The sequence below is a fragment of the Phocoena phocoena genome, chromosome 7 (assembly GCF_963924675.1).
Source record: "Phocoena phocoena chromosome 7, mPhoPho1.1, whole genome shotgun sequence".
NCBI lineage: Eukaryota > Metazoa > Chordata > Mammalia > Artiodactyla > Phocoenidae > Phocoena > Phocoena phocoena.
Genome location: NC_089225.1, coordinates 44,756,523 through 44,784,104, shown reverse-complemented (window position 1 = coordinate 44,784,104; position 27,582 = coordinate 44,756,523). Strand labels below are relative to the sequence as shown.

Below are 27,582 nucleotides of genomic sequence, written 5' to 3'. Positions count from 1 at the left end.
AATCAGCCTGCTGCTTTTCTCTTTTCTTCCCGACTTCTGCTTCCCTCCCCCCCTTTCCGTCCTAGTTTATTTATTTATTTATTATTATTTTAAATGCAATCCTGGTTCCTATTTGGACGAGGCCTCTGCCGAGTTAACCTTCTGCGTATACATGTGTGCATATAGATGTATATATAAAATAGTGTGCGTGTGCGTGAGTCGGGGGCGGGCTTGCAGTTTTGCGGGAAACACTGCTTCCACGCGGAGAGAATTCTCTTCCCCTAAAGATATTTTTGGGAAGGGAGGAGTTGGGGAGAGGAGAGGGACGTGGCGGGGGGAGAGTTAGGGAGACCTCAATTAATGCTTTAAAGATCTCTTAGAAATTAACAAACTGGGGAGTCTCGGAATCTGCTGTCATAAGCGTGTTTCCCCCTCTCTCCTCTAACAAGCACTGACAGTCTAATTACTGTAGCTACAAGCAGCTGTCGAGGCAGCAGCCCGGGAGAGAAGGCGCCACCGGCTGAGCGCACCCGGCCTGCCCCTGCGCCCGGCGAAACCACCGAAACCCGGGCCGCCTCCGGGGAGGCTGGAGAGGAGGGCAAGGCCCCGCACCCGAGAGCCCCGCGAGCAGTAGGCGGGCCTGGGAGCCAGCGGACACGCTTATCGTTTCATATTTATAGTCTTTACTTTGAAGGTTAAAAGATGTGAAGAAAAAAGGAGGGGACGTGGGGGAGTGGGAAGAACATCTCCCGAGCTTCCATCCACCCCTTCTCTACCTCCTCGAGCTCTCCCTCCCCCCGTGTTGGTAAAATAACCACGCAACCCGGGGCTGAGGGGGCGGGGTGAGCCAGGCTGGAGAGTAAGAAAGCAGATGTCCCCGCTGGCAGCAGCCTCAGCCTCCGGGGAAAGCTGCACCGGGGGGGCCCTCCCGAGGACATTCACCTCCCACTTCTCAGGCATCCCGCTCACAACTGCCTCGCCTCGGCGGGGGTGGTTTTTTCAGACTCAGCGTTTCGCGTGTGAAGCTTTTTTACCTGGGAACTGTTCTTACCCGGCCACGCGTAGCAGATGCCAAGATGCAGCCCCTACACGACTCGGAACTAAGAGCCAGAGGGGAGACCCAGCGGGTGCCCAACTCCACCTTTCAAGCTGCAGCCAGCACCACCTCTGCAGTGCGGGCCCGGAGCCTGTTCTCCAGGCTGCCTGTCCCTTGGCCCGAGAGGGCCTCTGTCCCTCGGAAGCCGGAGCTTGGGGTAGCACTGGAACCCAATAGAAAACAAGAGTTCCCCGCTTACTAAAAGTGGTGGAGGTGTCAAAAGGGTGGACTGGAGAAGAGGAGTCAGTGATCCACTTCGAGTCACTTTCTGGGCCACAATTTCCTTTGGTTGTCTGCAGGCTAGTAGATGTCAACTGTGTGAGAGGAACTCTTCCTCACCTAGAAAAGAGAAGGAAAAAGAATCCCCTTTCATGAGATAGGTACAGTGGTATATTCTGGCTGGAACACGCTGGGAAGTTTTTATGTTTAATTTTGCGTGTGTGTGGGAGGAGTGAGCGAGAGGGGAGGCTGGCTGGGCGGGAGGTAGGGGGGAAGGGAAGAGACTTGAATAATTGTCTAGGCATTTCCATTCAGCCCCAGCGGCAATGAAAGAAAGATGTACATGCCTCAGAACCCTTCACAGTGAATGCCTAATAATGGCTATGTCACCTTGGTGAGGAAGATGTCAGTGTGATGTGCTTGGCACCCTGAGAAGTCGAAGCACCACTCTCATTCTTCCACAAGTTAAGGCTCTTCACTGTGGCACAGGTGATACCTGAACAAATTGTTCCAATCCCTTACCTGAAACCCTCCAGCCTTCTACAACACTCGTTCCCAAGAAGGCTTAAATTACTGTTTTGAGAGTTGCAAATCAGTGTTTACTTCATAAAATGGAAGCCATGCCTCGACCATTTTTAAAAATTAAGTGTGGGGTGGGGGAGGGAAGAGAAACCTAAAAGACAAGAATCATAGGGAAGAAAAATGAAAGGGAAGTCTCATTTTAAAATTCTGCAACCCTCTGAATTTGGTATCCTCTTTCTTAAATATCTTCCTCTCGTCATCAGGCAGGATGCTACCAATGAATTAACAAATTTCTCAAGAATGTGAACATTTCTAATATAAATTAATTAATATGGATAATCCTTACAGGGTTTTAGATTTGCTCCCATTAAAGACAAATGTGTTTTTTAGTAAGTTTAGTTTGAAAAATAATTTTAAAATTCAAAGTGATCTACTAGTTATAATAAAATGTCACCAGATCTGGTATCACCCTTCTATCAGATTACTGGAAAGAAACATGAATTTTATGAATTGCCCCCAAATGTGATTTATTTATTTATTAAGAACAAAGAACACATTGATTATCACAATATAAGTAACTCTTTTAATATTTAATTTCATCATGTTGCTATACGTATAGTAAAAATTAAAACCATGTCTATTATTAAAAAAAAATAATAAAGTGTTTAAATAATCCTACCAGTGATCTTATCACTGAGCAACAAATGTCTTAGGTTTGGTATTTACTCAGATGTTTATCTTGTCTGCTATTCTCTGTTATTGGTTTATTCAAAAAGAACACCCACAGCATAAATAATCTAAACTTTTAAATGAAAACAAGTGAAAAAAACCCTATAAACATTTGACATCACCAAATTCAATAGATCTAACTAGAAATCCAAGCAATAAGCTTAGACATTTGAAAAAAACATAAATTATTGTTATACAATTCCATAAGTCACATACATAATTTTGAATTATGGCAATAAACACTGTAAACATGAATACAATGAATTAGTTTTGTACAGAATGATCTTTTAAAAGGCAATAAAAGAAAGTTACAATGTAAGTTTAGAAAAAAATTCAAATAGCTGTGACACTGGATTTTTCAATAAATGATTTTGAGCTAAGTTTGCAATCAAGTACATAATATTACAAACCCAGAATCATCACATAGAACTTGATATGTCTGTTTTCAAATGCGTCTTAAGTCTCCCCATTAAAGTGTGAATTAAGATGCCGGAGGAAATCCCCCCTGGATGTAATGGATGGTGGGAAAACTGCTTGACAGAATTCACATACTCGAGGTATATGCAGTTCTGAGCCTGTGCCACTTAGTACCGATAAGTCACTGTCTTGATTAGGAAAGGGCTTCCAAACGGGCTGCAGGAAACAAATAAAAACATCTTCTGTTATTTGTATTTAAAATCAACTTGCACTGAATTTCAAATTCAAAATTTTTGAACGGGTTATGTGCATATATATAAAATTCCCTAATATGAAAGCGAATTACCTTTCCTTTAGAATTGGCATGAGGACATGACTCAATTCTCTTTTTCATAAAGGGCATAATTTAACTTTAGGAATCACTTAAAATACACATTCATGCACTTTATCTTCACACATTAAAACATCTTTCAGCTTTAACACCAGCATGTTTTAATACCCGTTATCCCAACGGGTTTTGGAACAATAGTCAATAATTGAGACTTTAAAAAAATTAAATTCTATCTCTTCTATTTTATATTGGAACTTTCAGTTATAGGACCTTTATTAATACACAGCATACTAGAAATGATGTGTGTGTACATGCATTTTGATCAAGAGCAATGTAATTTCGCTACTATTTATAAGCAAATACACAATGAATAAATCATATAGAAATAAGTGTTCTAATTTTTGAAAATAATTTTTTTAAAGTATGAAACAAATTCTATTGATCAGTTGTTTTTTAAAACCTCAAATATTTAATCGTTCAACAAAGTCCAACATTGGATGCATTCTTTTGACTTCTTATTTTGCTTCTGTTACAAGCACATACTTTGGCCTTCTTACCCTTTCTGGTGGCTAACTAAAGTGAAGCCTGTCAACAGTTGCCAGTTAAAGGATTATGGGAAGCATAATTCTACAGAGCTACCTCCATTACTATAAGCAACACCTACATACTCTTAACTGTACTTATTAAAAAATATCTAGAAGGGCCAGAAAAAGCATTTAGTTCAAGAGTAGGTGCTCAATATATGTTTGTTGACTGGAATATCTTATTTTCCTGAAATGTTGTAAACCAAATTATTTCTAAAATTTGCTTTCTTATCTTGACATATCTAAATTCTGGCACTTTGAGGAAAATCACCTCGAAATGCCAACTTAAAGAGACCCCTTTGTATTCCTGTTACTAATATGTTTTTAAAATAACAACCTAGTTCAACTCCTGACATAGTATTAGTTTATATTCCCTTAACCAATCTCTTTCATCCTAGTTAACCAATCATTACATAAACAGTATATTACTAATTGAAGCATTTGGGTTTCACTACATCACTGTCTATAGATTATAAACATTTTAGTGGACAGCTGTGTATGGTTGATGTAAATATACAAAGTCTGTCTAAGCACCAAGATAACATTCAAATATCAGTATAGAGGGTGTATAATAACACTGACTCAAATACTTTTGTGAGAAGTGGCAATTTTATTACAAAAAACAGTAATATTAAATACATATTTGAAATCTGGAGTAAAATAATTTCCTCTCTTCCATGATAAAAGAAAAGCAGTAATAATTGTGAGTATATAACAGAGTTAACTAGATTTAAATTTTAGTGTTGGCAGTTTAAACAAAAAGTACAATTGATTAATATGCACCACTCTAATGGGAAATTGATACGGATATAAATAAAAGATTGTTATGTTAAAGATACTTTAAATTAAGATCTATAAAATAGTAATAGACTCAGAAGCAATTTAGCTTCTAAATTGGATGAGCCAATCTTCTACTGCCAATTTATTTTCAAAGTCCATACTTATCCTTCTCTATTAGGAGCTATTAGTTTGGATTTGAGCTTTTCATAGAATTCAGTTGGGACCCCAATCACTGACTCAGCAAAAGTAGGAAGAAAAGAAAATCACATAGAGCAAAAATAAGCAGGTATATTTTAGACTTTATTATGATAGCTGAATGTATAAAAAACGGTGTTAAGTAGTAATGATTGAGATAAAAGTAAAAATTTGAAATATGCAACCAAAATTTCACTTCCCTTTGTTATTGACAACTCAAGAATTTTGTATTTCTCATAGCTTTATTAAAACAAATAAAACAACAAAATGTTTTAAAAAACCCATTTTAAGAAATATCCTTTGAATCCTAAACTGTAACATGGCCTTCAAAACAAACAAATTTCTTTGCCTTTCTGCCAAAATATCAATTATCTAACCTTATGCCCCACGTCTTGTGACAGCTCAACACCAATTCTCCTGCATTTTTTAAGCTGAATACTTTTCCATCAAGTTGTAATCACATACCAGCTGTTTCCCTTGCTGTAGCCTAGAAAGCAAATGCACAATGCAGGGTGCCATCTACTGAAACATGAATGCACAGACTAGTAAAAGAACAAGCAAGAGATGTAATGGAGAAAAAAATAACAAGCATTAGAACTGATGCACTTCACAGCTCCACAGGAATTCTACTTGAAATAAATAAAATTGTTTAATCTGTTTCATTATGTAGTAACTATAACTGTGACTATGATGTGAAATAAGGTACAATGTAGAACATAAGTGAGTTTACAATTAAAGCTTATTGTCAGAGATGCCTAGTTTTCTCCACTACTAAAATATACCACAGCTTGACTACTGCCTTCTTTGTATGCTGATTTAAAAGTCTATAACCTATAAAAGTACTTATAAAGCCAAAGGGTATTAATCAAGTTGTTGGTGTTTTTTGGTTTTTGGTAAATTAAGTATCTCAAGGCAAAGAGAAATCAAACAAATGTCTGCAAGTTATATTAGACACTTTTACCAATCTGCATTTTTTATGAGCTTCTGTTTATTGTAACAATTACATATTTTCATTTGCCTTTAGGCATTAATCACCTTTTTTTTTTTGAAACTTAAAGAATCATTTTGTAATAGAACCTGAATAAAAGGGAGGGTAGGAGTGGATTGGGGTGGGGGGGCTGTAAGTAGTCTGCAAGCTTTAGAAACATGAAAGTATTTGATTAGAATCATACATATGTAGAGACTGTTTAAAAAATGTATTAGGCTGCAGATTAGAAACCAAAACCAAAACCAAACCCTACAGATCTACGTACTGTATAACTGAGAATGTAATAGAAGTATTATTTGAAAGACAGTTCCCTTATTTTCAGAAATAGAAACATACAATGTGATTATTTACTTATAAAAAAAATCATGCATTCTTGTAAAGATAAGTATGATACACACAAACTTTTTGATAAAAAAATGCCACCTGCTTCACAGAATGAAATTTAATAAAGAATCCTATTATAACAATGATACCGAGTTAAAAGCTTTGAATAAGGGACTAAGTAAGAAAATGACACACACTAGATATGGATACGGTTTACATGTATTTTAAAATGTGCCGTAAATTTTAAGGTACTTTTTAATAGAGCTTCACCATATTCATCTTTTAAATTTCATGTCATTTATTACAGGACTTGGATATTTTTATTGAAAGCTTAACTTCGGCTAGTCATTAGTTTAAAAAAGGTGTCTGATAATCTGAAAGCTGCATATCTGTGCATGCATGGCAAAATGTGTGTTCACACTTAATATATTTGTTAATGCAAAACAGTTACCTGCTGTGGTCCTCGGATAGCTTTTCCTGGGTAATCGAGTGAAGGAAAAGGTGCATCAGATGGGTCCTGAAGTGGGAATGTATTTACATATAATGCATTATGGTCTCCAGGTGGCAAACACGGAGCTCTATCCAGAGTTGTCCTGATACAAGTATTTACAAGATTTGAGGGTTTTGTTTTGTCAGTTGTTTTAAGGTTTTGTATAGCTGAAGCTATGGGGTCAATTCCCTGAATTTCAAATAAAGTTTCTTCTGTTTTGACAAAGTTTCCCGGGTTGTCTCTTGGCTCCATATTAAATTTATCCTGGCACATAGCCTCACATGAGGCAGGACCAAGGACACTGGGTCTTTCTGGACTGCTATGTAAGAAAGTAGAGTCACTGTCCGTAGGTGGAAACTTGACATTGAATTTAGAAAGTGATTCAAAAGAGGTGTCTTCCTCATCTTGGCCCAATCCTCTTGGTGCGACAGATGTGATGCATGGTGCACCTCTATTTATATCATCTTTTGCCTGAGGCTTAAATAGCACTTCTTGTTTATCTGTTTTATCCGTACACTGTATAGGCACAGAGCACTGTGTCTCTGCAGGGGAAAAAAAAACAAAAGGAAAACAGTCGCATTTCAATCCTTCTTAAAAATCTGAACATTCAATTAGCTTTGGATAGATGAGTATTATTTTTTCTACTGGCTTTTACAGCAACTGAAGACAACTGGGATTTTTTTACATTTGCTACCACCTTACACAGAAATATTAGCAGTCTCCAGTGGGTGAATTGGAACGTAGCTTATTAGTCACAGTTTAACTACTTTGTCTTTTCCTAGGTCCTTGTGCTGTAAGCCTTGCATCTTGTTCACAGTTATACTGCTCTATACTTAAAAAACATTTGCTTGTAGTGTATACATCTAAACATTTTATCAGTAATGGAGCTGCAACTGTGAGCTTGCTTAGACAAGTAAGTTATTAAAAGGAAAAACCCCTACCAGGCACATATACAGTATACAGGTTATGAATCTATATGAATTAGGTCATTTACTCCCCCTAATATCTCTGTGTGACAAAGTGTATCACCAATCAGCTTAGCCATTGTCTACTCTTAATACTATGTGAGGGCGTGGTGGTGGCGGGTGCTGGGAGAGAGAAGACTGGAGGCAAAAGAAGGATGAAATTTTAGGATGCATGTTCAGAAAGCTCTATGTGAATATATGATTTTCTCATCTTATTAGAAAAAGGCCTCTGTAGATAACAGGTAGATATCAGGTAGATACCAGGACCTCTGTAGCTCATTTATCTAGAAGCCACTTATCCAACAAATTCAGCTCTCTAGGACATAGGCAAAAGTTAGAAAGTAAATAGTGCTTTTCAGGAGTCAGGCTAAGAGCCACAAGGCCCACAGATGAATTTTGCTCTTATTCTCATTTTAGATTTATTCTAACAAGCTTGATGATGTCTCCCTAGTTCATTGCTGGTAACAAGCAACAAACTACAAGGTATGGATATGAATTGTTGAAAGCAGATATAGATATCAGTAAGAGTTGAAAGCACGAGAGGAGACAAGAGAAACAAAAAAGCAGGTATAAGAACTCAGAAAACACTACAGTCTAGTGTAGAGCGAACAAGGGCTACATTTTTCAATGCAAAAAAATCAATGATCAAAGCACTCTCCATGTTGATGATACCAAGACATTAGAAAAAGCTAGATTATATTCCACAATGTTACTTCAAGAAGACAGTGAGGGACTTCCCTGGTGTTGCAGTGGTTAAGAATCCGCCTGCCAATGCAGGGGACATGGGTTCGAGCCCTGGTCCAGGAAGATCCCACATCTGTGGAGCAACTAAGCCCGTGCACCACAACTACTAAGCCTGTGCTCTAGAGCCCTCGAGCCACATCTACTGAGCCCACGTGCCCTAGAGCCTGTGTGCTGCAACTACTGAAGCCCACGCACTCTAGGGCCCACGTGCCGCAACTACTGAGCCCGCGTGCCACAACTACTGAAGCCCACGTGCCTAGAGCCTGTGCTCTGCAACAAGAGAAGCCAATGCAATAAGAAGCCTGCGCACTGCAACAAAGGGCAGCCCCCTCTCACCGCAACTAGAGAAAGCCTGCGGGCAGCAACGAAGACCCAACACAGCCAAAAAAAAAGAAAAAAAAAAAAAGAAGACAGGTTAGAGGTTGGTAATGTGTATATTTTCATTAAATGGACAAAGGGTAAACATTTTATTTTAAACTAGCACTTTAAAAAAGTAGTCATCAGTGAAGTTATACATTAACCAACGATGCCTGTTTGAGCAGACGGGGTATACAGAGCACTGCGCACAGTGTCTGTCCAGATTCGTAGGCACTTAACAAATGTCAGTTCTTTTCCCTTCCTTTGGTCTTTGCAGACTTGTGACACTTTTCTCTCTTTTGCCACAGCACATTTCAACACAGATGTTTTCTGTTTCGACATGATTGTAGTACAATGCAAACAGCTTCTTTGGTTCACCCTGTTACATGCCTACTAACCTCTCTTTAGTATGTACCATCTTCTCTTACTGGATTACAGCAGCCTTTGAACCACTTCCTTGCCTCTAAATTTTTCTCATATCCACTCTATTGTTTACACTGCTTTCGCCAACCCTCTCTTAGTTTTTCTAAAATACAAATCTGGTCATGTTACCTTCTTAATAAAACCTTTTCATGGTTCTCCAAGACCTTCAGCCCTAAAACTCATATAAAGCTGTGCATGATTGGCCCTTTGTCACCTCTCCATGCTGTCATCTTTCACCACATCTGCTCTACTCCGTACTCCAGCTATAATGAACTTTGGTACAGTTGTCCAAACAGCCATGCTCTCTTGTCTTTGGGCCTTTGCACATGCTGTGCAGACTGCCTGAACTTCCCACTTCCATTACTCTTTGCCTGACTCTTATTTGTCCTTCATGTCTTGCTTTAGGCATTAATTTCTCTGGATGGTTCTCCCTGGTTTCCCAAGACTGGTTTAGTCATGACTCTTGGGTGCTCTGAGGACTATACACTGCATTGTATTTGCAAATATACCTCTTTCTCCCATTGAAGTAGGTTTCTTGAGGTCCTAAACTATGTTTTGTTTCCCACTTATCTCCAGTACCCTGCCCAGTGCCTGCACATAGTATGCCTTCAATAAATGCCTTCTGAATGAATCTGTGTTCTCTTTCCCACAGAGCCTAGCATAATAATGTACATTTACTAGATAATCTGTCTGTAACTAGGAGTGGTACAGTACTTGAGACCAAGCTCAATTGCTGTCATTTTTCCTGGTAGCAGACATAAGAGTGGCAGGAAATTCTAGGAAACAGTATTTTCTTTGTAGATTACAACACCTGAGAAGGAGGAAACACTTATCAAAATGCTCTTCAGTAGAACAGGAGAATAAAGAATCTGCTGCTGCTGATAATGACAACTATTAACATATACAGCACTTCTATGTGCCACACACTTATAACCATTGTTTGTGCATTAATTTAGGGGTTAATTCCAGGGCTACACAGCTAATGAATGAGTGACAGATCTGGAACTGGAACCCAGGCAGCCTAGAGCCTGTGTTCTGAACCATTATGATAAATTGAACATGCTGGTTTCTAAATTATAGAGAAGAGTCTCTAAAATGACAGAAATGTGCTTTGAATTTCTTTTCCAGTAGTAGATATCCCCTTTGTGAAGAAAACATGGAAAACCCAAACAGGTGTAATAAAGCATATATTTTCTTTTAGTATAGCTAGCTGGCATACCTCAGCACATTAAAGTAATCTTTTGAATTAATCTATTCAAGCAATGAGCGTTACTATTCACACACACAAAAATTTTTTTTTAAACGTTAAGATTTCTAAGGTTACTAGAAATCCAAGCTTAGAAAACTTAAAAGTCAAACAAGGTGCATGAAAGCACTTGTCATTCTGACACTATACTAAGAAACATGATCAGGTGAGCTAATTGTCTTTCTATTTTGTTTTGTTTTGTTTTGTCAAGACGTGTATTCCTGCAAGAAAAAAAAAGAAAAATGAGAAAATTTTTTAGGTTTCTAAATTTTAAGTATAGGCTGTCCATTTGGATGACTTTTCAGTTTAATTACCTTGTATATTGACAAAAGAAAAAGATCTGAGGGTTATTTTAACCTCTAGTCCTACATCCTTGTCTCCTGATCGCCACTGAAATATGATCCTACTTCATGGACCAAACAGTACTTTTTTTTGAAGCCACAATTACTTAAACATACATTTTACCTTTGTCCTTTCTCAAGGCTACTGTCATGTGGATGAGAAGCAAAAAAATAAAAAGAAAATGTACAATTCTACTAACTCAGCAATTTATGAATTATATCTGTTTACTTAAAAGTAAAAATCAAATTTTAACAAAAAAATAACACAGGGGCCAATAATGTTAAATAAGCTCTTTCCAGCTGTATTATGCAAATCACATTTAAAATAGTTCCTTTCCATTTGTATTCAATGTAGCGTTCACTCTTAAAAAACCTGAATAGGCATCTTTTTCCAAAATATTTCTTTTTCTTTCTTTCCCCCTTTGATCTACTACTGTCAGAAGCATAATATTTGATATTGTGGTTTGTTTGGAGCCAGCAAAACTCCACTGGAGTCTGTAGCACAAAAGACCTAAAACATTTCAAGAATAATGTTGTATTTATTATTTGTGACACAGTTAATATAAAACATAAGAATAATGTTAGGAAGCAGTTTTAGTGGGAAGGAAATTGAAGTTAAACACTCAGCATTCTAGTTGACAAATATATACTCAGATTTAGACTTGTGCAATTTAAAAATGGTCAAAGTATTAAGCCATTGGTAACGGGGTAGGTTCTTTGTGTAACAATGAATACGTCACCATTACAATGTTTTGATACTACGCTGATGTTCAAAAAAGAATGATTAATTGTAGGTACTACATCTCTATAGCTAGTAGATTTTAAATAAAGATAATTCTTTTATTGGTACTTCAGAAGTACCTAGTGTCTTCAGTCTGCACAAAAGATCAAATTCTCAAGAAAATGACAAAAATTAAGGTGGAAACATTAGAGTTCCTTTTGGGGAAGCAGAGGGAAGGGAGGGGAAGAAGTAGATTATGTTTGTCTACAAAGATTGTTATGCTTCTCCAACAGCATACCGTGTACCTTTTCTGAAAATAAAACGGTAGTAGTAAGCAAAAAGTGAATTTACCCTATAAAATGATTTTTTAAATAGCCTAGCTATAAGAGCTGTAAGAAATGGAAAGTGATCTTTAATTAAAGGAGTGTTAGCACTGCTGCAACATCTTTCAGAGTAAAAACTGTAAATCACAGCTCTTGGGAATTGTAGGTAGAATATCTCAAATGACAAGGGTAAAGGAGAATTTATCATTATAAACCATCAGTTTACCTTCCTTTTGTTTACAGGGGTACATGGTAGCCAGATTCAATCCCTGGTATTTTGCTATTCATATCGAACTACTGAGGCAAATACCAGGAAGCCGGTCTGGGGTTTTAGGGAAGGGTGGAGCTTCTAAAAAACACACTGCAATATATCTGTAAAACAGATATTCCTTTTAAGTTATATTTTATACTTAATTTGTACTTTGTACGTCCAACAGAACTGGCCTCATGAAATGTGAAATGTTTATTTCTTCAATCAAATTACAAGAATCTATCCATGGTGCCCAATTAACTTTTAGGCAGAAGTTAAAAACAAACCTAATATTATAATTTCACTTAGCTCATATGTGATAGTGTAGCTTCAAGGTTGCTTACTAATGTATCAATTAATGTTTAATAAGACCCCCAAATAGCCACTGAAGACTTTGAGAGATATATTCTATATTTATTTTTCCAAGGTGGGACTTCTCATTAAGATGATTAGTAATTATGTCATTCAGTTCAATCTACATAGTGCCACATAAAATAGAGAGGGAAAAGGCCAATAATTATATAATGCAATACATTACAGAATTTAAACAGTACTTACCCATTATAAGTGGTGAGAAGCGCAAGTTATAGATCCTCAGCACTTAATAAGGATTTAGAAATATTTTCACAATCAAAAATAAATCAGTTTCAACCAATAAAATTAATATTACTGTACATTACATCAAACCTTACCAGTTACAGTGGCTGGTACATTAAGTTTGCTTAAGTGGTCTTTTTGTGCTTTGGCTAGCATGCATATTCTATGAAATTCTTCTTTCAGATCCCGGAAAGTCTTCTCTATATAACCTCTAAAAATAAATCAACATTTTAAAATGTAAGGCTATATCTTCAAATTTTAAAAATCATGATTGAATTTACATAGTACTTTTTAATGTACCACAAAATAATTACTGAAAGGTTAAAGTTAAAGAAAAATCATTTTAAATTCCTAGAAAATGTTTCCTAAAACAACTTTAATATTTGGAGAGCCCGGTACAAAGTAAGTGATAAATTAAAGTTCTAATACATAAATGTAGCAAAGACTAGCATACCTACTTATTCATATATCACACTTATGCTGGCTGTCTCATTCTTACATTAGAAATTTCAGTGTATTGACTTTTTGTCCTCTGTGAACATCTTAAATAGAAAAAACTAAATAGTCCTCACTTTGATAAGGTTAACATTAAGAGCCATCCATATAAAACAATGTGGCCATATTACTTGTTCTATTGAAATAGGAGAACTTCAGAGAATTCAGTTTTTAGACCCATCTTTGCTATTAACTGTATGACTTCTTTAGGTCATTTTAACATGGAGGAGCCTTGAGCTGGTCTCTTCTAGTTTGGAAAGGCTGCTTTTTCTTACAATTGCTAAAAATTTAAAATATGTACATAAAAATATATTTCAATATTTATAATTTGTAGGGTTGGCAAAAAAGGATATAGAACTACCTTTCATGGAATAAAGGAATGCCAAGACTCCTTGGTGAAGTTTCTTTTCTTGGAGAAGAAACCTCTTGTCTTCTTACCTTAAAGATATAAAATGATTACCACTTTAAATTGCTTCTAAACTCAAATGAGAATGGGTTACCAGAAAACACAATAGAAAATTTATCTTCTTCAATGAAAAATAAGTTTTGTTAGCTTACAGATATATATATATATATATATATATATATATATATATATATATAGTACAATAGATTTTTTTTTTCCAACGAGAACATTCAGGGAAAAAGGAAAATGAAAGTAGAAAAATAAGATGAAGGCATGAAGTATTTCTGGTAACTTCTTCAATTACTATTTCCAGTATTGCTAATTCAAGAAATTTCCTCAAATTCATATCTTGATGAAATTGCTACTCTGATCACCAAGCATCTGACATGACTAGAAACTTTAAGAAAAATATCCGTGTGAGTTTACTTTTTTTTCCATTGTTGGCCTATACATTTAAATCAATGTCTCTGTATTTTGTTACAGATTCTTTGCTGAGAAATGCGGCTGTATTAGAGGAATAAAGAAAACCAAGCTACAGCTCCTTAGCATTTAACAAACATTTTAAAGATAGTGCAATTATGTATTTAAGCTCCTTTAACACAAGTTCCTGCCACCACCCTGTGGCTTCTACTGGTATTACATTCATCATGACACAAAAGTCAACATTTTGATTTTTAAAAAATCTTCAGTCATAACCTAGAGAACTTTGTGTACCTTTTAAAACTACAAATTGATAAATCCAAATATTTGAAGAAGTCCTAATATGATTCAATCATTTATAATTTGGCCAAAACTGTGTAGGGTCTTATTTAAGTTCAAATTCAAACCAGTGTTTTTTATATTAGGTGATTTTTTAGATTTTATTCAGTTAAGGTCATTAAGCTCTTACTAAAATGGATGATTTTACTTCATTGTTTCTTATCATCTGAGTACATCTCCCTTATAATCTTGCTTTTTAAAAGGTTCTTTCAATTTCTTAAGAGTCTTATTTGTTCTTTAGGGAAAAAACCTGATTCTAGTTTGTTTCTCTTAAAATTAGTATCTTCTCCAATTTCTTCAGTTTATTGCTCTACTTTTTCAGCTTTTTCTAAATACTAGTGTTTGCTTACCATTTCTAAAATAGTGTATTACTTTACAGTAATTAGTAAAATATAATCTTAGCAACCCAAACAATTATTTTTATATATTATGCCATTAGACTTAGGTAAAATAAAGATCATTTGCTGCTGCATACTTTTTGTCTGACAAATGTTTAGGCCATGTCTTCTTCTGGATTAAAACAGCTTTATTGAGCTTTATAAAGCAGTCATATCAAAAGACATTTTCACATTCACAGTTTGTTTTTAAAAGTGGTAGACAAGGCTTTTCTTTAGTGTTATGTGCAATTAGAACACTCAATGGATTTTAGTGTGGACTAGGAAAAAAGGCAACATTTTAAAGCTAACCAATCATTCAGGATGCTACAAGTATAAAAACAAACTCTTAAAAGGCTATATTATATTAAATCTATAGCAACAAAATCAGAGAAGAAGTAATATTAAGAGAACAGAAACATTTGACAATTTAAGATATTAAATAAATAATAAAACAAGTGATTAATAGAGTAATTAATCTCCTTTTAAAATTTACTATTTGAAATTCTCAACATGAAATAAAAATATTCTATTAGGAGCTAGAAAGAACCAAAAAGAAGTGCTTCTGTAATTTTAGTCTGAAAATGAAGATAGTTACAGAAAACAGTAATGAAGACTACTCCGATTTTCAAAGTACTGATTTTGACATAAAGTAGGAATGATTGCTTCTGAAGTTAAAGAAGCCTAAAAACTAAGGGGTGGGGGTGGGGGTGGGAAAGAGGTGAAGGAAAAGGCAGGAGAAGAATGATAAATTTTAGCTGGCTCGCCAAATAACTGGTATTGACTTACTTCTGCAATGTTAAGATTTGATAACCGGTGTGGGTGAATTTATCTGGAAAAGATTTCTTGCTTGTGTTGGCAGGGGGTAAAAGGAGGACTGACTTATTGAGGAATTTCTATGAAGTATCTAAACTAAGGACTTCAAGAAGCTTCTTTGGGGTTAGGAACAGTTCTGCTTACTATCATTTTTGTTATAATTATTGAAGAGACATATTACTGATTGTACTGAGCAATGCATTGCACCTTCTATCATTTGCACCAAATAAGTCTATTGATATATTTCAAATGAAAGTTTTATGTCCCCACAACCTAAGAAAAAATTTCGAAAGAGACCATAACATGTTAGTTCAAGAAAAAGCAAAGCAGTTCTCTGACATTTTGAAGTAGGGTTTATCTAAAATGGGTATAGAATGTTAATATTATTTTCCACTGTAGCAATCGAACACAACTTTCTGAAAAAGATCATTTATTTTTTCAAAGGATTTAGGATTAGTATAGCTAACAGCAACTCCAACACTTTCCCCAGAAACTCAGACTTTCTTTTAAATGCTAAATGATCTTACCTAATGAAGACTACTCAGTTTGCTGAGCATCCCAGGGAGTAAGTAAACGTTAAAAGAGATAATTTGTATTTTTCTATTTTCAAATATTATCCAGGTGGACCCCGCACTGTAGGAAGTTGAAGTTATTACAACTTCAAATAAGAAAGCAAGAGAATTCTGAACATTATATTTTAGGAGATTTTAACATTAAATCATTCAACAAATGAATTTATTTTGAGGTACTAAAACTTAAAATACTTAACATTATAAACTGTTCCAAGTACTAGTTTGGAAATGGCGAACTTGTGGAATGAATACTGAAATAAGAGTTTTACACGTCGTACTTTTCATTTACACTTCCAGTATGGCACTGGATAAGTCATTCAACTAAATCATTAAGATAAACCCATTTAAAGCAGTTGGAAGACGTTGTGAAATGATTCCTTAAATTTCCTCTTATGCAAATTGGGAGAATTTGTTTTAGTGTAAATCAATTTAAGCTTCTCATAGATGTGTATTATATATAAAAAAGGTTCTGTTCAAGACTTAGTTGAATATGCAATGATATTTAAGAAGGAGAAAAAACAAAAAGTGGCTAATATTTAATTAGTCCAAAACCTTCTTATTCTTAATGCAGCGATAATGGGAAATGTTTTTGTGTTGGAATCCAAGATCTGTTAGACACCAACATTTCAAAGAAAGAAATGTATATTTTCCCCAATGCCTGCCTTTTTAATATTTGGTACTAAAAGTGAAAGTATTTTGTTTTCTTTATAAATCAATGTGAAAAATACAGAGATGATTCACAATAGCCAAGATATGAATTCAATCTAAGTGTCAGTTGATGATGGATGAGTAGATAAAGAAAACGTGGTATATATACAATAGAATATTGTGTGTGTATACACACACATACACACACACACACACACACACACATTTTAAGGCCGAACACATCAGCTTTAAAAAAGAAGGAAATCCTGTCATTCGAGACAATATGGATGAACCTGAAGGACATTATGTTATGTAAAATAAGACAAGGCAGGCACAGAAAAACAAATATAGCATGATCTCACTTATATGTGGAACCTAAAGAAGTCAAACTCATAGAAGCAGAGTAGAACGGTGCTTGCCAGGGTTTGGGGGGTAGGGCAAGTGGGAAGATGTTAAGTACAAAGTTTCAGTCATGCAGATGGATAAATTCTGGAGATCTAGTGCATAGCATGGCAACTACAGTTAATACTACTGTATTGTATACTTGAAATTTGCTAAGAGTATAAATCTTAAATGTTTTTACCACAATAAAAAAGAAAAATAACCATGTGAAGTGATGGATATGTTAATTAGATTGACTGTGGTAATCATTTCATAATGTATACATATATCAAAACATCATGCTATACATTGTAAATATATAATATTTTTATTTGTCAATTTATAGCTCCAAAAAGCTAGGGGAGAAGAAGAAATGCAATAAAAATTTTTAATCAGAATCATGTTTTTTCTTAAAAATTTTAAGCAACTAAAGTCAGCAAAATTAAATTGAGTTATGGAACTTTTAAAGATAATTCAATTCAAACTCATTAATACCTCTCATATGGAAGGAATCTAAACTTTATTTATTTAGACATTGTACCAATTTATTTGATTGCCTGAAGCCATATACTTCAAAAGGAAATTAAAAACAGAAACGTTCTCTTCTTTATGGTATATAAGATAAAACAACCTCTTAGTTATTTTTTCCATTTTTTTTCCCTGGAATCTAAACTTTAAAAGGCTAATACTGAATAAAGGTGGTAAGTCTTCAATGATACATATTTAACCTATAGCAATGACTATCGCTTTATTCCAGGGTTCATATCAAAGATTCTCTCTAAAATTTAGTTGAGATCCTTTCAGGCAAAAGGAATATTTATTTTCAGGTGGCTCAGGCAACTGAGTGTAGCCAATATTTGATTTCATTTCTGAGATTACGCTTTTAAAACAGAAAAGAGCTACGTTCTTACTTGGAACAATGTCAACCAGGAAGTCAGCCCAGGTGAGATGGCATGGATTAGTAAAGGGAATATAAACTGTGGAATAGTTATACATACTAAGTTAATAAAATTTACTACAGAAAAAGAAAAAATGAGTAGTGGAAAAAGAAAGTGAAAATAAGGTATCACTTAGATTTCTGAAACTAAGAATGAAATGTTAAAGGAGAAACTGAGGTTGAATTTACCAGTTTTAGATATATTGAAACAAAATGTTACAGTGAAGTCAAGCATTGAATATGGCTGAATTAGGGAGAAAGTGAAAAAAGAGCTGAGAAAGTGAAGAGCTTAAGGTAGAAAATAGGAACAGAAAAAAGTTACAAGAGATTTGATAAGAATATAAAAGCATATTAAAAAAGAAGTCTGAGGACAAAAGGTAATTTAAAAAACTACACAGAAATTGTATTTATAAGAACTTATGGCCATGTGAAATCTGTGGTTCTCTCACCCTCAATAATATTACTGAAAATCTAGAAAAGCAAGAGGAACACAAATCCTAGGAGCCTTGTCTGTTCCGCATGACACAGTGTGCTAGGCAAATCCACTGCCAGTGCGGGAACAATTCCAGGGCAAAATGGGATCCATCCCAGAGTTCTGAAGGAAGAGGCAAGAAAATAAACAATATAAAAATAAAATTAAATATCCCAATTACTTCCAAGTTCTTTACAAGGTTTTGGTTTAACGTAAATCCCCCAAAACTTCTATCAATTCAATATTACAATAAAACATTTTAAAAAAAGTTATCTTTCTGATTTTCTTAATAGGAAGAAATATCTAATTGTGGGAATGCCTTTTCATGCAAAATAGAAAAATAACATAAGTGACTAATTTTAAAAAGTAAGGTTTCCCATACTTCCTTCACCCCTTCTCTGAACACTACTTTAAAATGAAATGATTTGGGAAAATCCTTTTCATTAACTACTACTTTTTTGTCATACCACTACCATGGTGAACAGAAAATATCTTCATGAAAATAGTTGTTATTTAAGCAATTTGCACATATTAATTAGTTAACTAAATCCACATAATCTTGTGAATTAAGTACTTTAATTTGATTTTAAAGTTCACTATAGTTACTAAGGGTCTGGAGAGATCAAATATTTGTCTACAGTCTAGTAGGTGGAGTAGCTGCAACTGGAACCCAAGCCTTACCGCCTCAGGCTCTTAACCTCTCAGTTTACAGGTCCCGACTGCTAGAGAAGTGAAGTAGTAGGGTTACCTAGCATGGTGAGGAAGATACAGAAGGGTAACATTTACACATTGCACCAATGCAAACTACTTTTAAGACTCTAAAACCTGTCTGTAATACAACAAATATATTTCTCAGTGAGGCATAGTTATAAGCCAAGTTTTGATGTTTAAATACTGCCTGGGGAATGGCCTTTGGTATGGCCCTTTTTGTGCTCAAGAATGTCCAAGAAGAAATTTACACCCCAAAATCACCCTAGATAGACTTACTCAAGTTCTGCCAAACCAGTTTACGTGTTAACAGAGGCAATTTGGCAATAGCTTCTTAACCAGAATTTCACAGTTAAGTATTTCTCAGACTTGTCATTAAAAGTTAACCATTTGACAAAGCATGACAGTGGAGTACCTTACTGTTAATGCTATCCTCTTGAAACCTTAATTCTCTTCCTGCCTTCCTAACTACCTCCTAATAGATGACTGGGCATAGTTATAGTAGCTGACTTAAAATCTTTGTCTGATAATCTCAATATCTGCATCATCTCAGGGTTGGTATCTGTTCCCTTGAAACTGGGTCATATTTTCTTGACTCGCCATATGTTGAATAATTTTGGACTGTACCCAGAACATTGTGAATATTATGTTGGGGAGATATTCGGTTATATGGTGCCAAAGAGTGTTGATGTTTTTGTTTTTGCAGGAAATTAAGTTGGTTAGACTCAGACTCCAAACTGTCACTCCTCTGAAGAGCAGCAGCTCAGATCCCAGTTCATTCCTTTATGCTTCAGCTGCAAACTGCTTTCAGTTTGCCCACACATCCTTGGTTTTAGGGAGAGCCAGAGACGGGCTGAGTTTAAACACAGAACTTCAGGTTTACATTCTCTGGCTCTCTCCTTTATGGGTCTCCTTCCTTCTCTGGTGACTGTGGTTATTCTGGGCCCATTTTCCTTTCTGCTTCTTCCAGCCAGAATGGTGGTGGGCTTTCAATTGGAATTTTAGCCACTGGAATTGTGGCCACCCTCAGGACAAAACCACAGAAAACTCGGAATCTCCCATTAGTGACAGTACTTCACAGTAGTGAGCAGCTCCTCCTTCTTGATACCTTTTTGGCTATCAGTATAATATTTAGGTTTTCTTTTTGAGTTTTGGTGTTTTTATTGGTCCCTGTTCTTCTTAGACTAAAAATGTAGGCATTCTCTAAGGTTCACACATGGGTACACTGTTCTTCCCTCATTATACACCTTTCTCTTATTGTTCATTCTCGTGTTAAGTCTATTGAGTATTCATTTCCTAAAGTCTGTATCTTCAGGCCCACCCTCTCTCTTGATAGCCACTCTCAATTCTCTTTCAATCCAATATATTTTCACTTGTTCTGCTGTCTATTGTAGAGCACCACATTTTAAAATATAACATAATCAGGGGCTTCCCCGGTGGTCCAGTGGTAAAGAATCCGCCTTACAATGCAGGGGACGTGGGTTCGATCCCTGGTCAGGGAACTAAGATCCCACATGCCGCGGGGCAACTATCCCACGTACCACAACTACGAAGCTCATGCACCTCAACTAGAGAGCCTGCGTGACAAAAACTATGGAGCCCATGCGCCCTGGAGCCTGCGTGCCATAACTAGACAGAAGCCCACGCACCGCAACAAAGAGCCTGCGCCACAACGAAGACCCAATGCAGCCATAAATAAATAAATAAATAAAAATAAATATTAAAAAAAATTTTTTAAAAACCCAATCACCTTTTCCTCAAATCTGGTTCACACTTCTAATCTTCATTTTCCTTTGTTGATGCAAGGCCATTCTCCTTAAAATAAAAAAATCTTAGGGAAAGATAAAACCTTAAAGAAACTGAGATTAAGCATTCCTAGAATAGCAAAATTCAAAACAAAACTAGGGGTCTGATAAAGGGCTACCAACTTTTTACTTTGCCAAGAAAAAACTTTGTAAAAACAACTAACTATAAAGATCTATTATCTTCTTCATGTAAAAGAGAAATGGACATTTATCAAAAAAGTAGAAGGGAGAGTTTTTGGGTTTTTTTTTTTTTTTTTTTTTTTTTTTTTTTGCGGTACGCGGGCCTCTCACTGCTGCGGCCTCTCCCGTTGCGGAGCACAGGCTCCGGACGCGCAGGCTCAGCGGCCATGGCTCACAGGACCAGCCGCTCCACGGCATGTGGGATATTCCCGGACCGGGGCACGAACCCATGTCCCCTGCATCGGCAGGCGGACTCTCAACCACTGTGCCACCAGGGAAGTCCCGAAGGGAGAGTTTTAGATTCAGCTTTATTAAAAAGTTTTCACTCTGTCCTCAGGACAAGATGAGAAACAAGAGCCGGGGACAAGAACAGGGATTCTGTGGCTGCAGCATGGGGAAAGAGGAGGAAGAGAAAATGTTCAAATCAGCAGCAGCAAGAAGGAAAGCAACATTTACTGTGGCCACTGGCCATCCAGCAGGAATACATTCTAGGTGACACTTTCAGGGAATCTGGACAAGTCAGTGACCTCCTGCACATCATTATTTGGATGAAATGTAGAGGGAAACATGCTGCCTTAATGTTAAATAGTTAAGAGCAATTAGAGGTAGTAATAACGGTGGGTAAACCCATCTAATAAGGAGTATAAAAATCACACCACTATTGATAAGCATAACAGGAGAGAGAAAACAAAAGATACCCATCTCGGAATTATTTGGTTTTCCAAAAGGAACTTATCAGAGAAGAAAAAAAAAAATCATAGTTTAATGACTTACAGAATGCCTGGAAACTACCTTACAATAGTTTTATCAGGATTCTAGGATCTATCTATTTATCTTAGAGCCGAGTATCAAGTGTATGGAAAGATGTCTAATTGGCAAAGAAAAAATATCTTTCAGGTAAAAAAGCTTTCATAACATGGCAAGAGTGCCTTAAGCAAGCAACAAAGACACTGAAAGAACACAGCATATTACGTTCAAATGATAAATTAGGTATGTCCTCCCCATCTCTCCCCCATCAAATTCTAGCAATATCTTAAAGGGGACTACAAATTCAATAAGAGTTGTTAAAATACAATATTGGGAAAAGTGCTAGCTAGAGATTCTATGGTAAAATGAAGCTAAGTAGTAGTTTTTTTTTTTTCTTTTTGGCCACGTTACGTAGCTTGCGGTATCTTAGTTCCCCAACCAGGATTGAACCTGGGCCCTCAGCAGTGAAAGTGTGGAGTCCTAACCACTGGACCACCAGGGAATTCCCGCTAAGTAGTTTTCTTACTGTTGATTTTGGATCCTATAATACATTCTTATGCCTTTAAAAATTACCACGAAGAATACATACTATGCAACATTTCACAAGTCTAGGGTTCTGTGGAATAGCTCAAGAAATGCATCAGGCACTACACCATCTTTTAACAGCATAATGCGACCCGTTGCATGCGCAGGCATCCATTTGGGTCCACCCTGTGTCCCCCACCATGAGACCAATGCAAATATAATGCTCTAGCTGCTTGCTGTTCTATAAATAACAGAGACCTTTTTTACTCTGATCCAGGAGCCTCATGTCTTCTTCCAGCATCCATGAAGTTATAACTTATTAGCTTGTAGGTAGGGTAAAATCAAACCCCAGACCCTGAAACTCATGGGGTCAACAACTGTCACAATAGTATTAAATATTATTTGCCTTTTTTTTTTTTTTACTGTGTTGGCATTTATACTGATGATACAAAAGCAATGGTGAGTAAAACTGCTGGTGCCTGAGTATGACCAAGGCCATGTTACCAAACTGCACTCATTGTATTCTTCAATGCTGTATACTCGATCAAAAAGGAAGCCAGTTTCACCTAAGAATATCCTTGATGATGACACAGTAAAAACTATTAACTTTATTGAATTTTGATCCCAAGCTAACATTTTTTAGTATTCTGTGTGACAAAATGTGAAATATACACAAAGGACTTCTATTTCATACTGAAGTACAGGGGGAAAAGCACTTGTTCAAGTGTTTGAGCTGCAAGTTGAACTAGTCACTTTTTTAATGGAATGCCATTTTCACTTGAAAGCATGATTATCATGCAAGTTATGGTTATTCAGACATTTTCTCAAAAGCAAATGAAGCTAGCTTCCCACTTTAAGGAAAACAACTGAAAAGATTTGTTGTTTACGAAAAAATTTAAGTTTTCAAGTGCAAATTTTGGAAAACTTCTGTTATAATAATCTTGACAGCTGCCCAGTATAAAGACTTTTCTGATGAGATCAGTGATGATGTTAAATGTGAGTTAAAATATTATGTCATGAAATAAGTCAATATTTGGAAGCTGTGCATAGCTCCCTGAACCGGTATTTTCCAAATGACCAATTCATGATGCTACAAAATCATACATAAGTAAAAGACGCATTCGAAGTACAAGACAGACCAATGGCTTTTAATGTACCAGAAGAGTTCACTGGTTTCAGCTTTCATACTGCAGCTAACAAAGAAATTACCACTTGCCAAGTTTTGGTATAGTATCAAAGGAAAATATCTACAATTTCTAAAAAGGTTATTAAAATACTCTTCCCTTTCCCAACTACGTATCTGTGTGAAGCTGGATTTTCTTCATGTAATCCAACCAAACAAACAAACAAAACAAAAACCCCCACAACCCCCCCTCCAAACCACCCACCACAACATATCACAACAGATCAAATGCAAAAAGCATTTCTAACCAAAAAATAAATATCTTTTTTTTTTTGGCCACGCCATGCGGCATGTGGGATCTTAGTTTCCTGACCAGGGATCAAAACTTCACCCCCTGCACTGGGAGTGCAGAGTCTTAACCACTGGACCGCCAGGGAAGTATGAAGAAACAAATATCTTTAAAACAGATTTTGAGAACTTTTAGGATGACAGATCGTAATATATTAATAAGAGAAACTAGATTGATTTGGAGGGCTAGCCCCAACCTACTGAGGTTGAAAAAACAGCCTTTCAGGCCTTGGTCAAGATAAATCACGGAAGAACAGAATACAGTAACTCTGTTTAGTGGGCTCTGGAGAAGAGTAGAAAAAAGAAAAATGGGAAATGTGAGAAAGGGTACAGAAAGGGGAAATAAGGGGAGAAATACCATATTAGAGCTATTTAAATCTTCTTAGAAGCCAGGGAAGAGGATTTAAAAAGTGATATGCCACTTCTCATTTTCTTCTCCCCTCAAAAATTATTTCTAGTATAATAACAAAACAAAAACTAAAATTATGTATTAAATTAAAAAACAGAGACTCACCAAGATTAACATACAGAAATCTGTTGCATTTCTTTACACTAACAACGAAGTATCAGAAATGGAAAGTAAAAGAACAATCCCTTTTAAAATCCCATCAAGGGGACATGCCTGGTGGCGCAGTGGTTAAGAATCTGCCTGCCAATGCAGGGGACACAGGTTCGAGCCCTGGTCCAGGAAGATCCCACATGCCATGGAGCAACTAAGCCCGTGTGCCACAATTACTGAGCCTGTGCTCTAGAGACCACGAGCCACAACTACTGAGCCCGCGTGTCACAACTATTGCAGCCCGTGTGCCTAGAGACTGTGCTCTGCAGCAAAGAGAAGCCACTGAAATAAGAAGCCCGCACACCGCAACAAAGAGTAGCCCCTGCTTGCCGCAACTAGAGAAAGCCCGTGCGCAGCAACAAAGACCCAACACAGCCAATAAATAAATAAATACATATTTTTAAAAATTGCATCCAAAAATAAATAAAATACTTAGAAATAAATCTGAGCAAGGAGGTGAAAAGTCTTATAGCTGAGAACTACAAAACACTGATAAAGGACACTGTAGATGATTCAAGGAAATGGAAGGATATTCCATGCTCTTGGATTAGAAAAATTAATATTGTTAAAGTGGCCATACTACTCAAAGCAATCTACAGATTTAATGTGATCCCTATCAAATTACCCACGATATTTTTCACAGAACTAGAACAAACAATCCTAAAATTTATATGGAAACATAAAAGACCCAAAATTGCCAACACTATCCTGAGGAAAAAGACCAAACCTGGAGGTATAACCCTCCCAGACTTCAGACAATACTACAAAGCTACAGTAATTAAAACAGCATGGTATTGGCACAAAAACAGACATATGGAACGGAATAGAGAGCCCATAAATAAACCCACACACTACAGTCAATTAATCTTTGACAAAGGAGGCAAGAATATACAATGGAGAAAAGACAGTTTCTTCAGCAAGTGGTGCTGGGAAAGCTAGATAGAAATCAATGAAGTTAGAACACACCCTCACACCATACACAAAAATAAACTCAAAATGGCTTAAAGACTTAAATATAAGACATGACACCATAAAACTCCTAGAAGAGAACATAGGTAAAACATTCTCCAACATAAATCATACCAATGTTTTCTTAGGTCAGTCTCCCAAGGAGATAGAAATAAGAGCAAAAATAAACAAATAGGGCCTAATCAAACTTATGAGCTTTTGCAAAGCAAAGGAAAGCATAAAAAAAATGAAAAGACAACCTACAGACTGGGAGAAAATCTTCGCAAATGATGCGACCAACAAGGGCTTAATTTCCAAAATATACGAATAGCTCATACAACTCAGTAATAGAAAAAAAAAAAAACCCAATCAAAATATGGGCAGAAGACCAAAATAGACATTTAACCAAAGAATAGGTAAGATGGCCACCAGGCACATGAAAAGATGCTCAACATTGCTAATTATTAGAGAAATGCAATTCAAAACTACAGTGAGGTACCACCTCAAACTGATGAGAATGGCCATCATTAAAAAGTCTACAAGTAACAAATGCTGGAGAGGGTGTGGAGAAAAGGGAACCCTTTTACACTGTTGGTGGGAATGTAAATTGCTGCAGCCACTACGGAAAACAGTATGGAGGTTACTTAAAAAGCTAAAAGAGAGAGAGATGCCATATGATCCAGCAATCCCACTCCTGGGCATATATCCAGAGAGAACCATAATTCAAAAAGATACATGCACCCCAATGTTCACTGTGGCACTATTTACAATAGCCAAGACATGGAAGCAACCTAAATGTCCATCAACAGATGAATGGATAAAGAAAATGTTGTATATATACACAATGGAATATTATTCAGCCATAAAAACGAATGAAATAATGTCATTTGCAGCAACGTGGATGGACCTAGAGATTATCATACTAAGTGAAGTAAGTCTGAAAGAGAAAGACAAATACCATATAACATTTATATGTGGAATCTAAAATATGACACAAATGAACTTATTTATGAAACAGACTCACAGACATAGAAAACAAACTTATGGTTACCAAAGGGGAGAGGGGGTGGGGGAGGGATAAATTAGGTATTTGGGAATAACAGATACAAATTACTATATAAAAAATAGATAAATAACAAAGTCCTACTGTATAGCACAGGGAACTATATTCAATATCCTGTAATAAACCATAATGGAAAAGAACATGAAAAAGAATATGTATATATACCTGAATCACTTTGCTATACACCAGAAACTAACACAACATTGTAAATCAACAATACTTCAATAAAAAAAACAAAAACAAAACCAGAGACTCAAAACAGGAAAGAGTTAGAATGAATTAATAATTCAGATTTGGAAACAATTTCTACAACAGAAGCTTCAATGTAAACATTAAAATGATTTGGATATCAATTTTCTTAGAGTTTGTGATATATTTATTATGACACCTTGGGGAAAACTATGAATTTTAATGAATAAACTTGTTGAATAACTTTTTTCCTTCTAATTATTATTCTACCAGAGAGTCTATAAACAAAGACTAATCTCCAGAGAAAAGTAATATAGAAGTGTTACATATAAAAAGAAGGTATATTTGATCCAATTTCTAAAAACAAAACCAGGGGGAATGGCACATTTGCTCTGACCAAGAAGGTAAGTTGCTACATACACACGTTTTCTCCAATCCTCTGTAATCCCCAGGCTAGGCTGTCATGTGCCATTGTACAATGGGCATTTCTATCTAATAAGAGATGGTGAAAAGAAAGAATCGAGCCTTAAAGGAATATAGGGATACATTTTTTTTGTTGTTTTTTACAAAGGTGAGTAATACAAAGGTGAGAACATAAGCAGTCATATTTTTTTTAAAGTTCCTCTCTCAGGAAAGGTACTATGCGTTTTGGTAATGTAAACCATATTTTACTTTGCCAAGGAAATCACTTGATAGTTACATATCTTGACTAATAATATAATTTCTAACTTTTGTTCAAATAATAAAAACATATTTAAAAACAGGTGTTTTTATCATATACCTGTACACGATACTCTATTTTAAAGCATTTACAATGTATATGAAACCAGGTACCTGACAATAAACCTAACCTATAAATAAATATAGTTTAAGAGACTTGCAGTAGAGAAAGTATCTAGATGTTGA

At 35.9% G+C, this 27,582-nt stretch overlaps 1 protein-coding gene across 1 annotated transcript in view; it reads right to left on the bottom strand.

The window, feature by feature from the left end:
- Window positions 1-2,334: 2,334 nt before the first annotated feature.
- Window positions 2,335-27,582, bottom strand: part of TANK (TRAF family member associated NFKB activator) — an 89,189-nt gene continuing 63,941 nt past the window's right edge. Inside the window, exons 5-8 of the mRNA XM_065880753.1 lie at window positions 13,478-13,554; window positions 12,717-12,832; window positions 6,616-7,196; window positions 2,335-3,178 (exon numbers count right to left, since the gene is read on the bottom strand). Coding sequence (XP_065736825.1) covers window positions 3,002-3,178; window positions 6,616-7,196; window positions 12,717-12,832; window positions 13,478-13,554 — 951 coding nt within the window. The 3' untranslated portion in view covers window positions 2,335-3,001. The remainder of the gene's footprint in view (window positions 3,179-6,615; window positions 7,197-12,716; window positions 12,833-13,477; window positions 13,555-27,582) is intronic.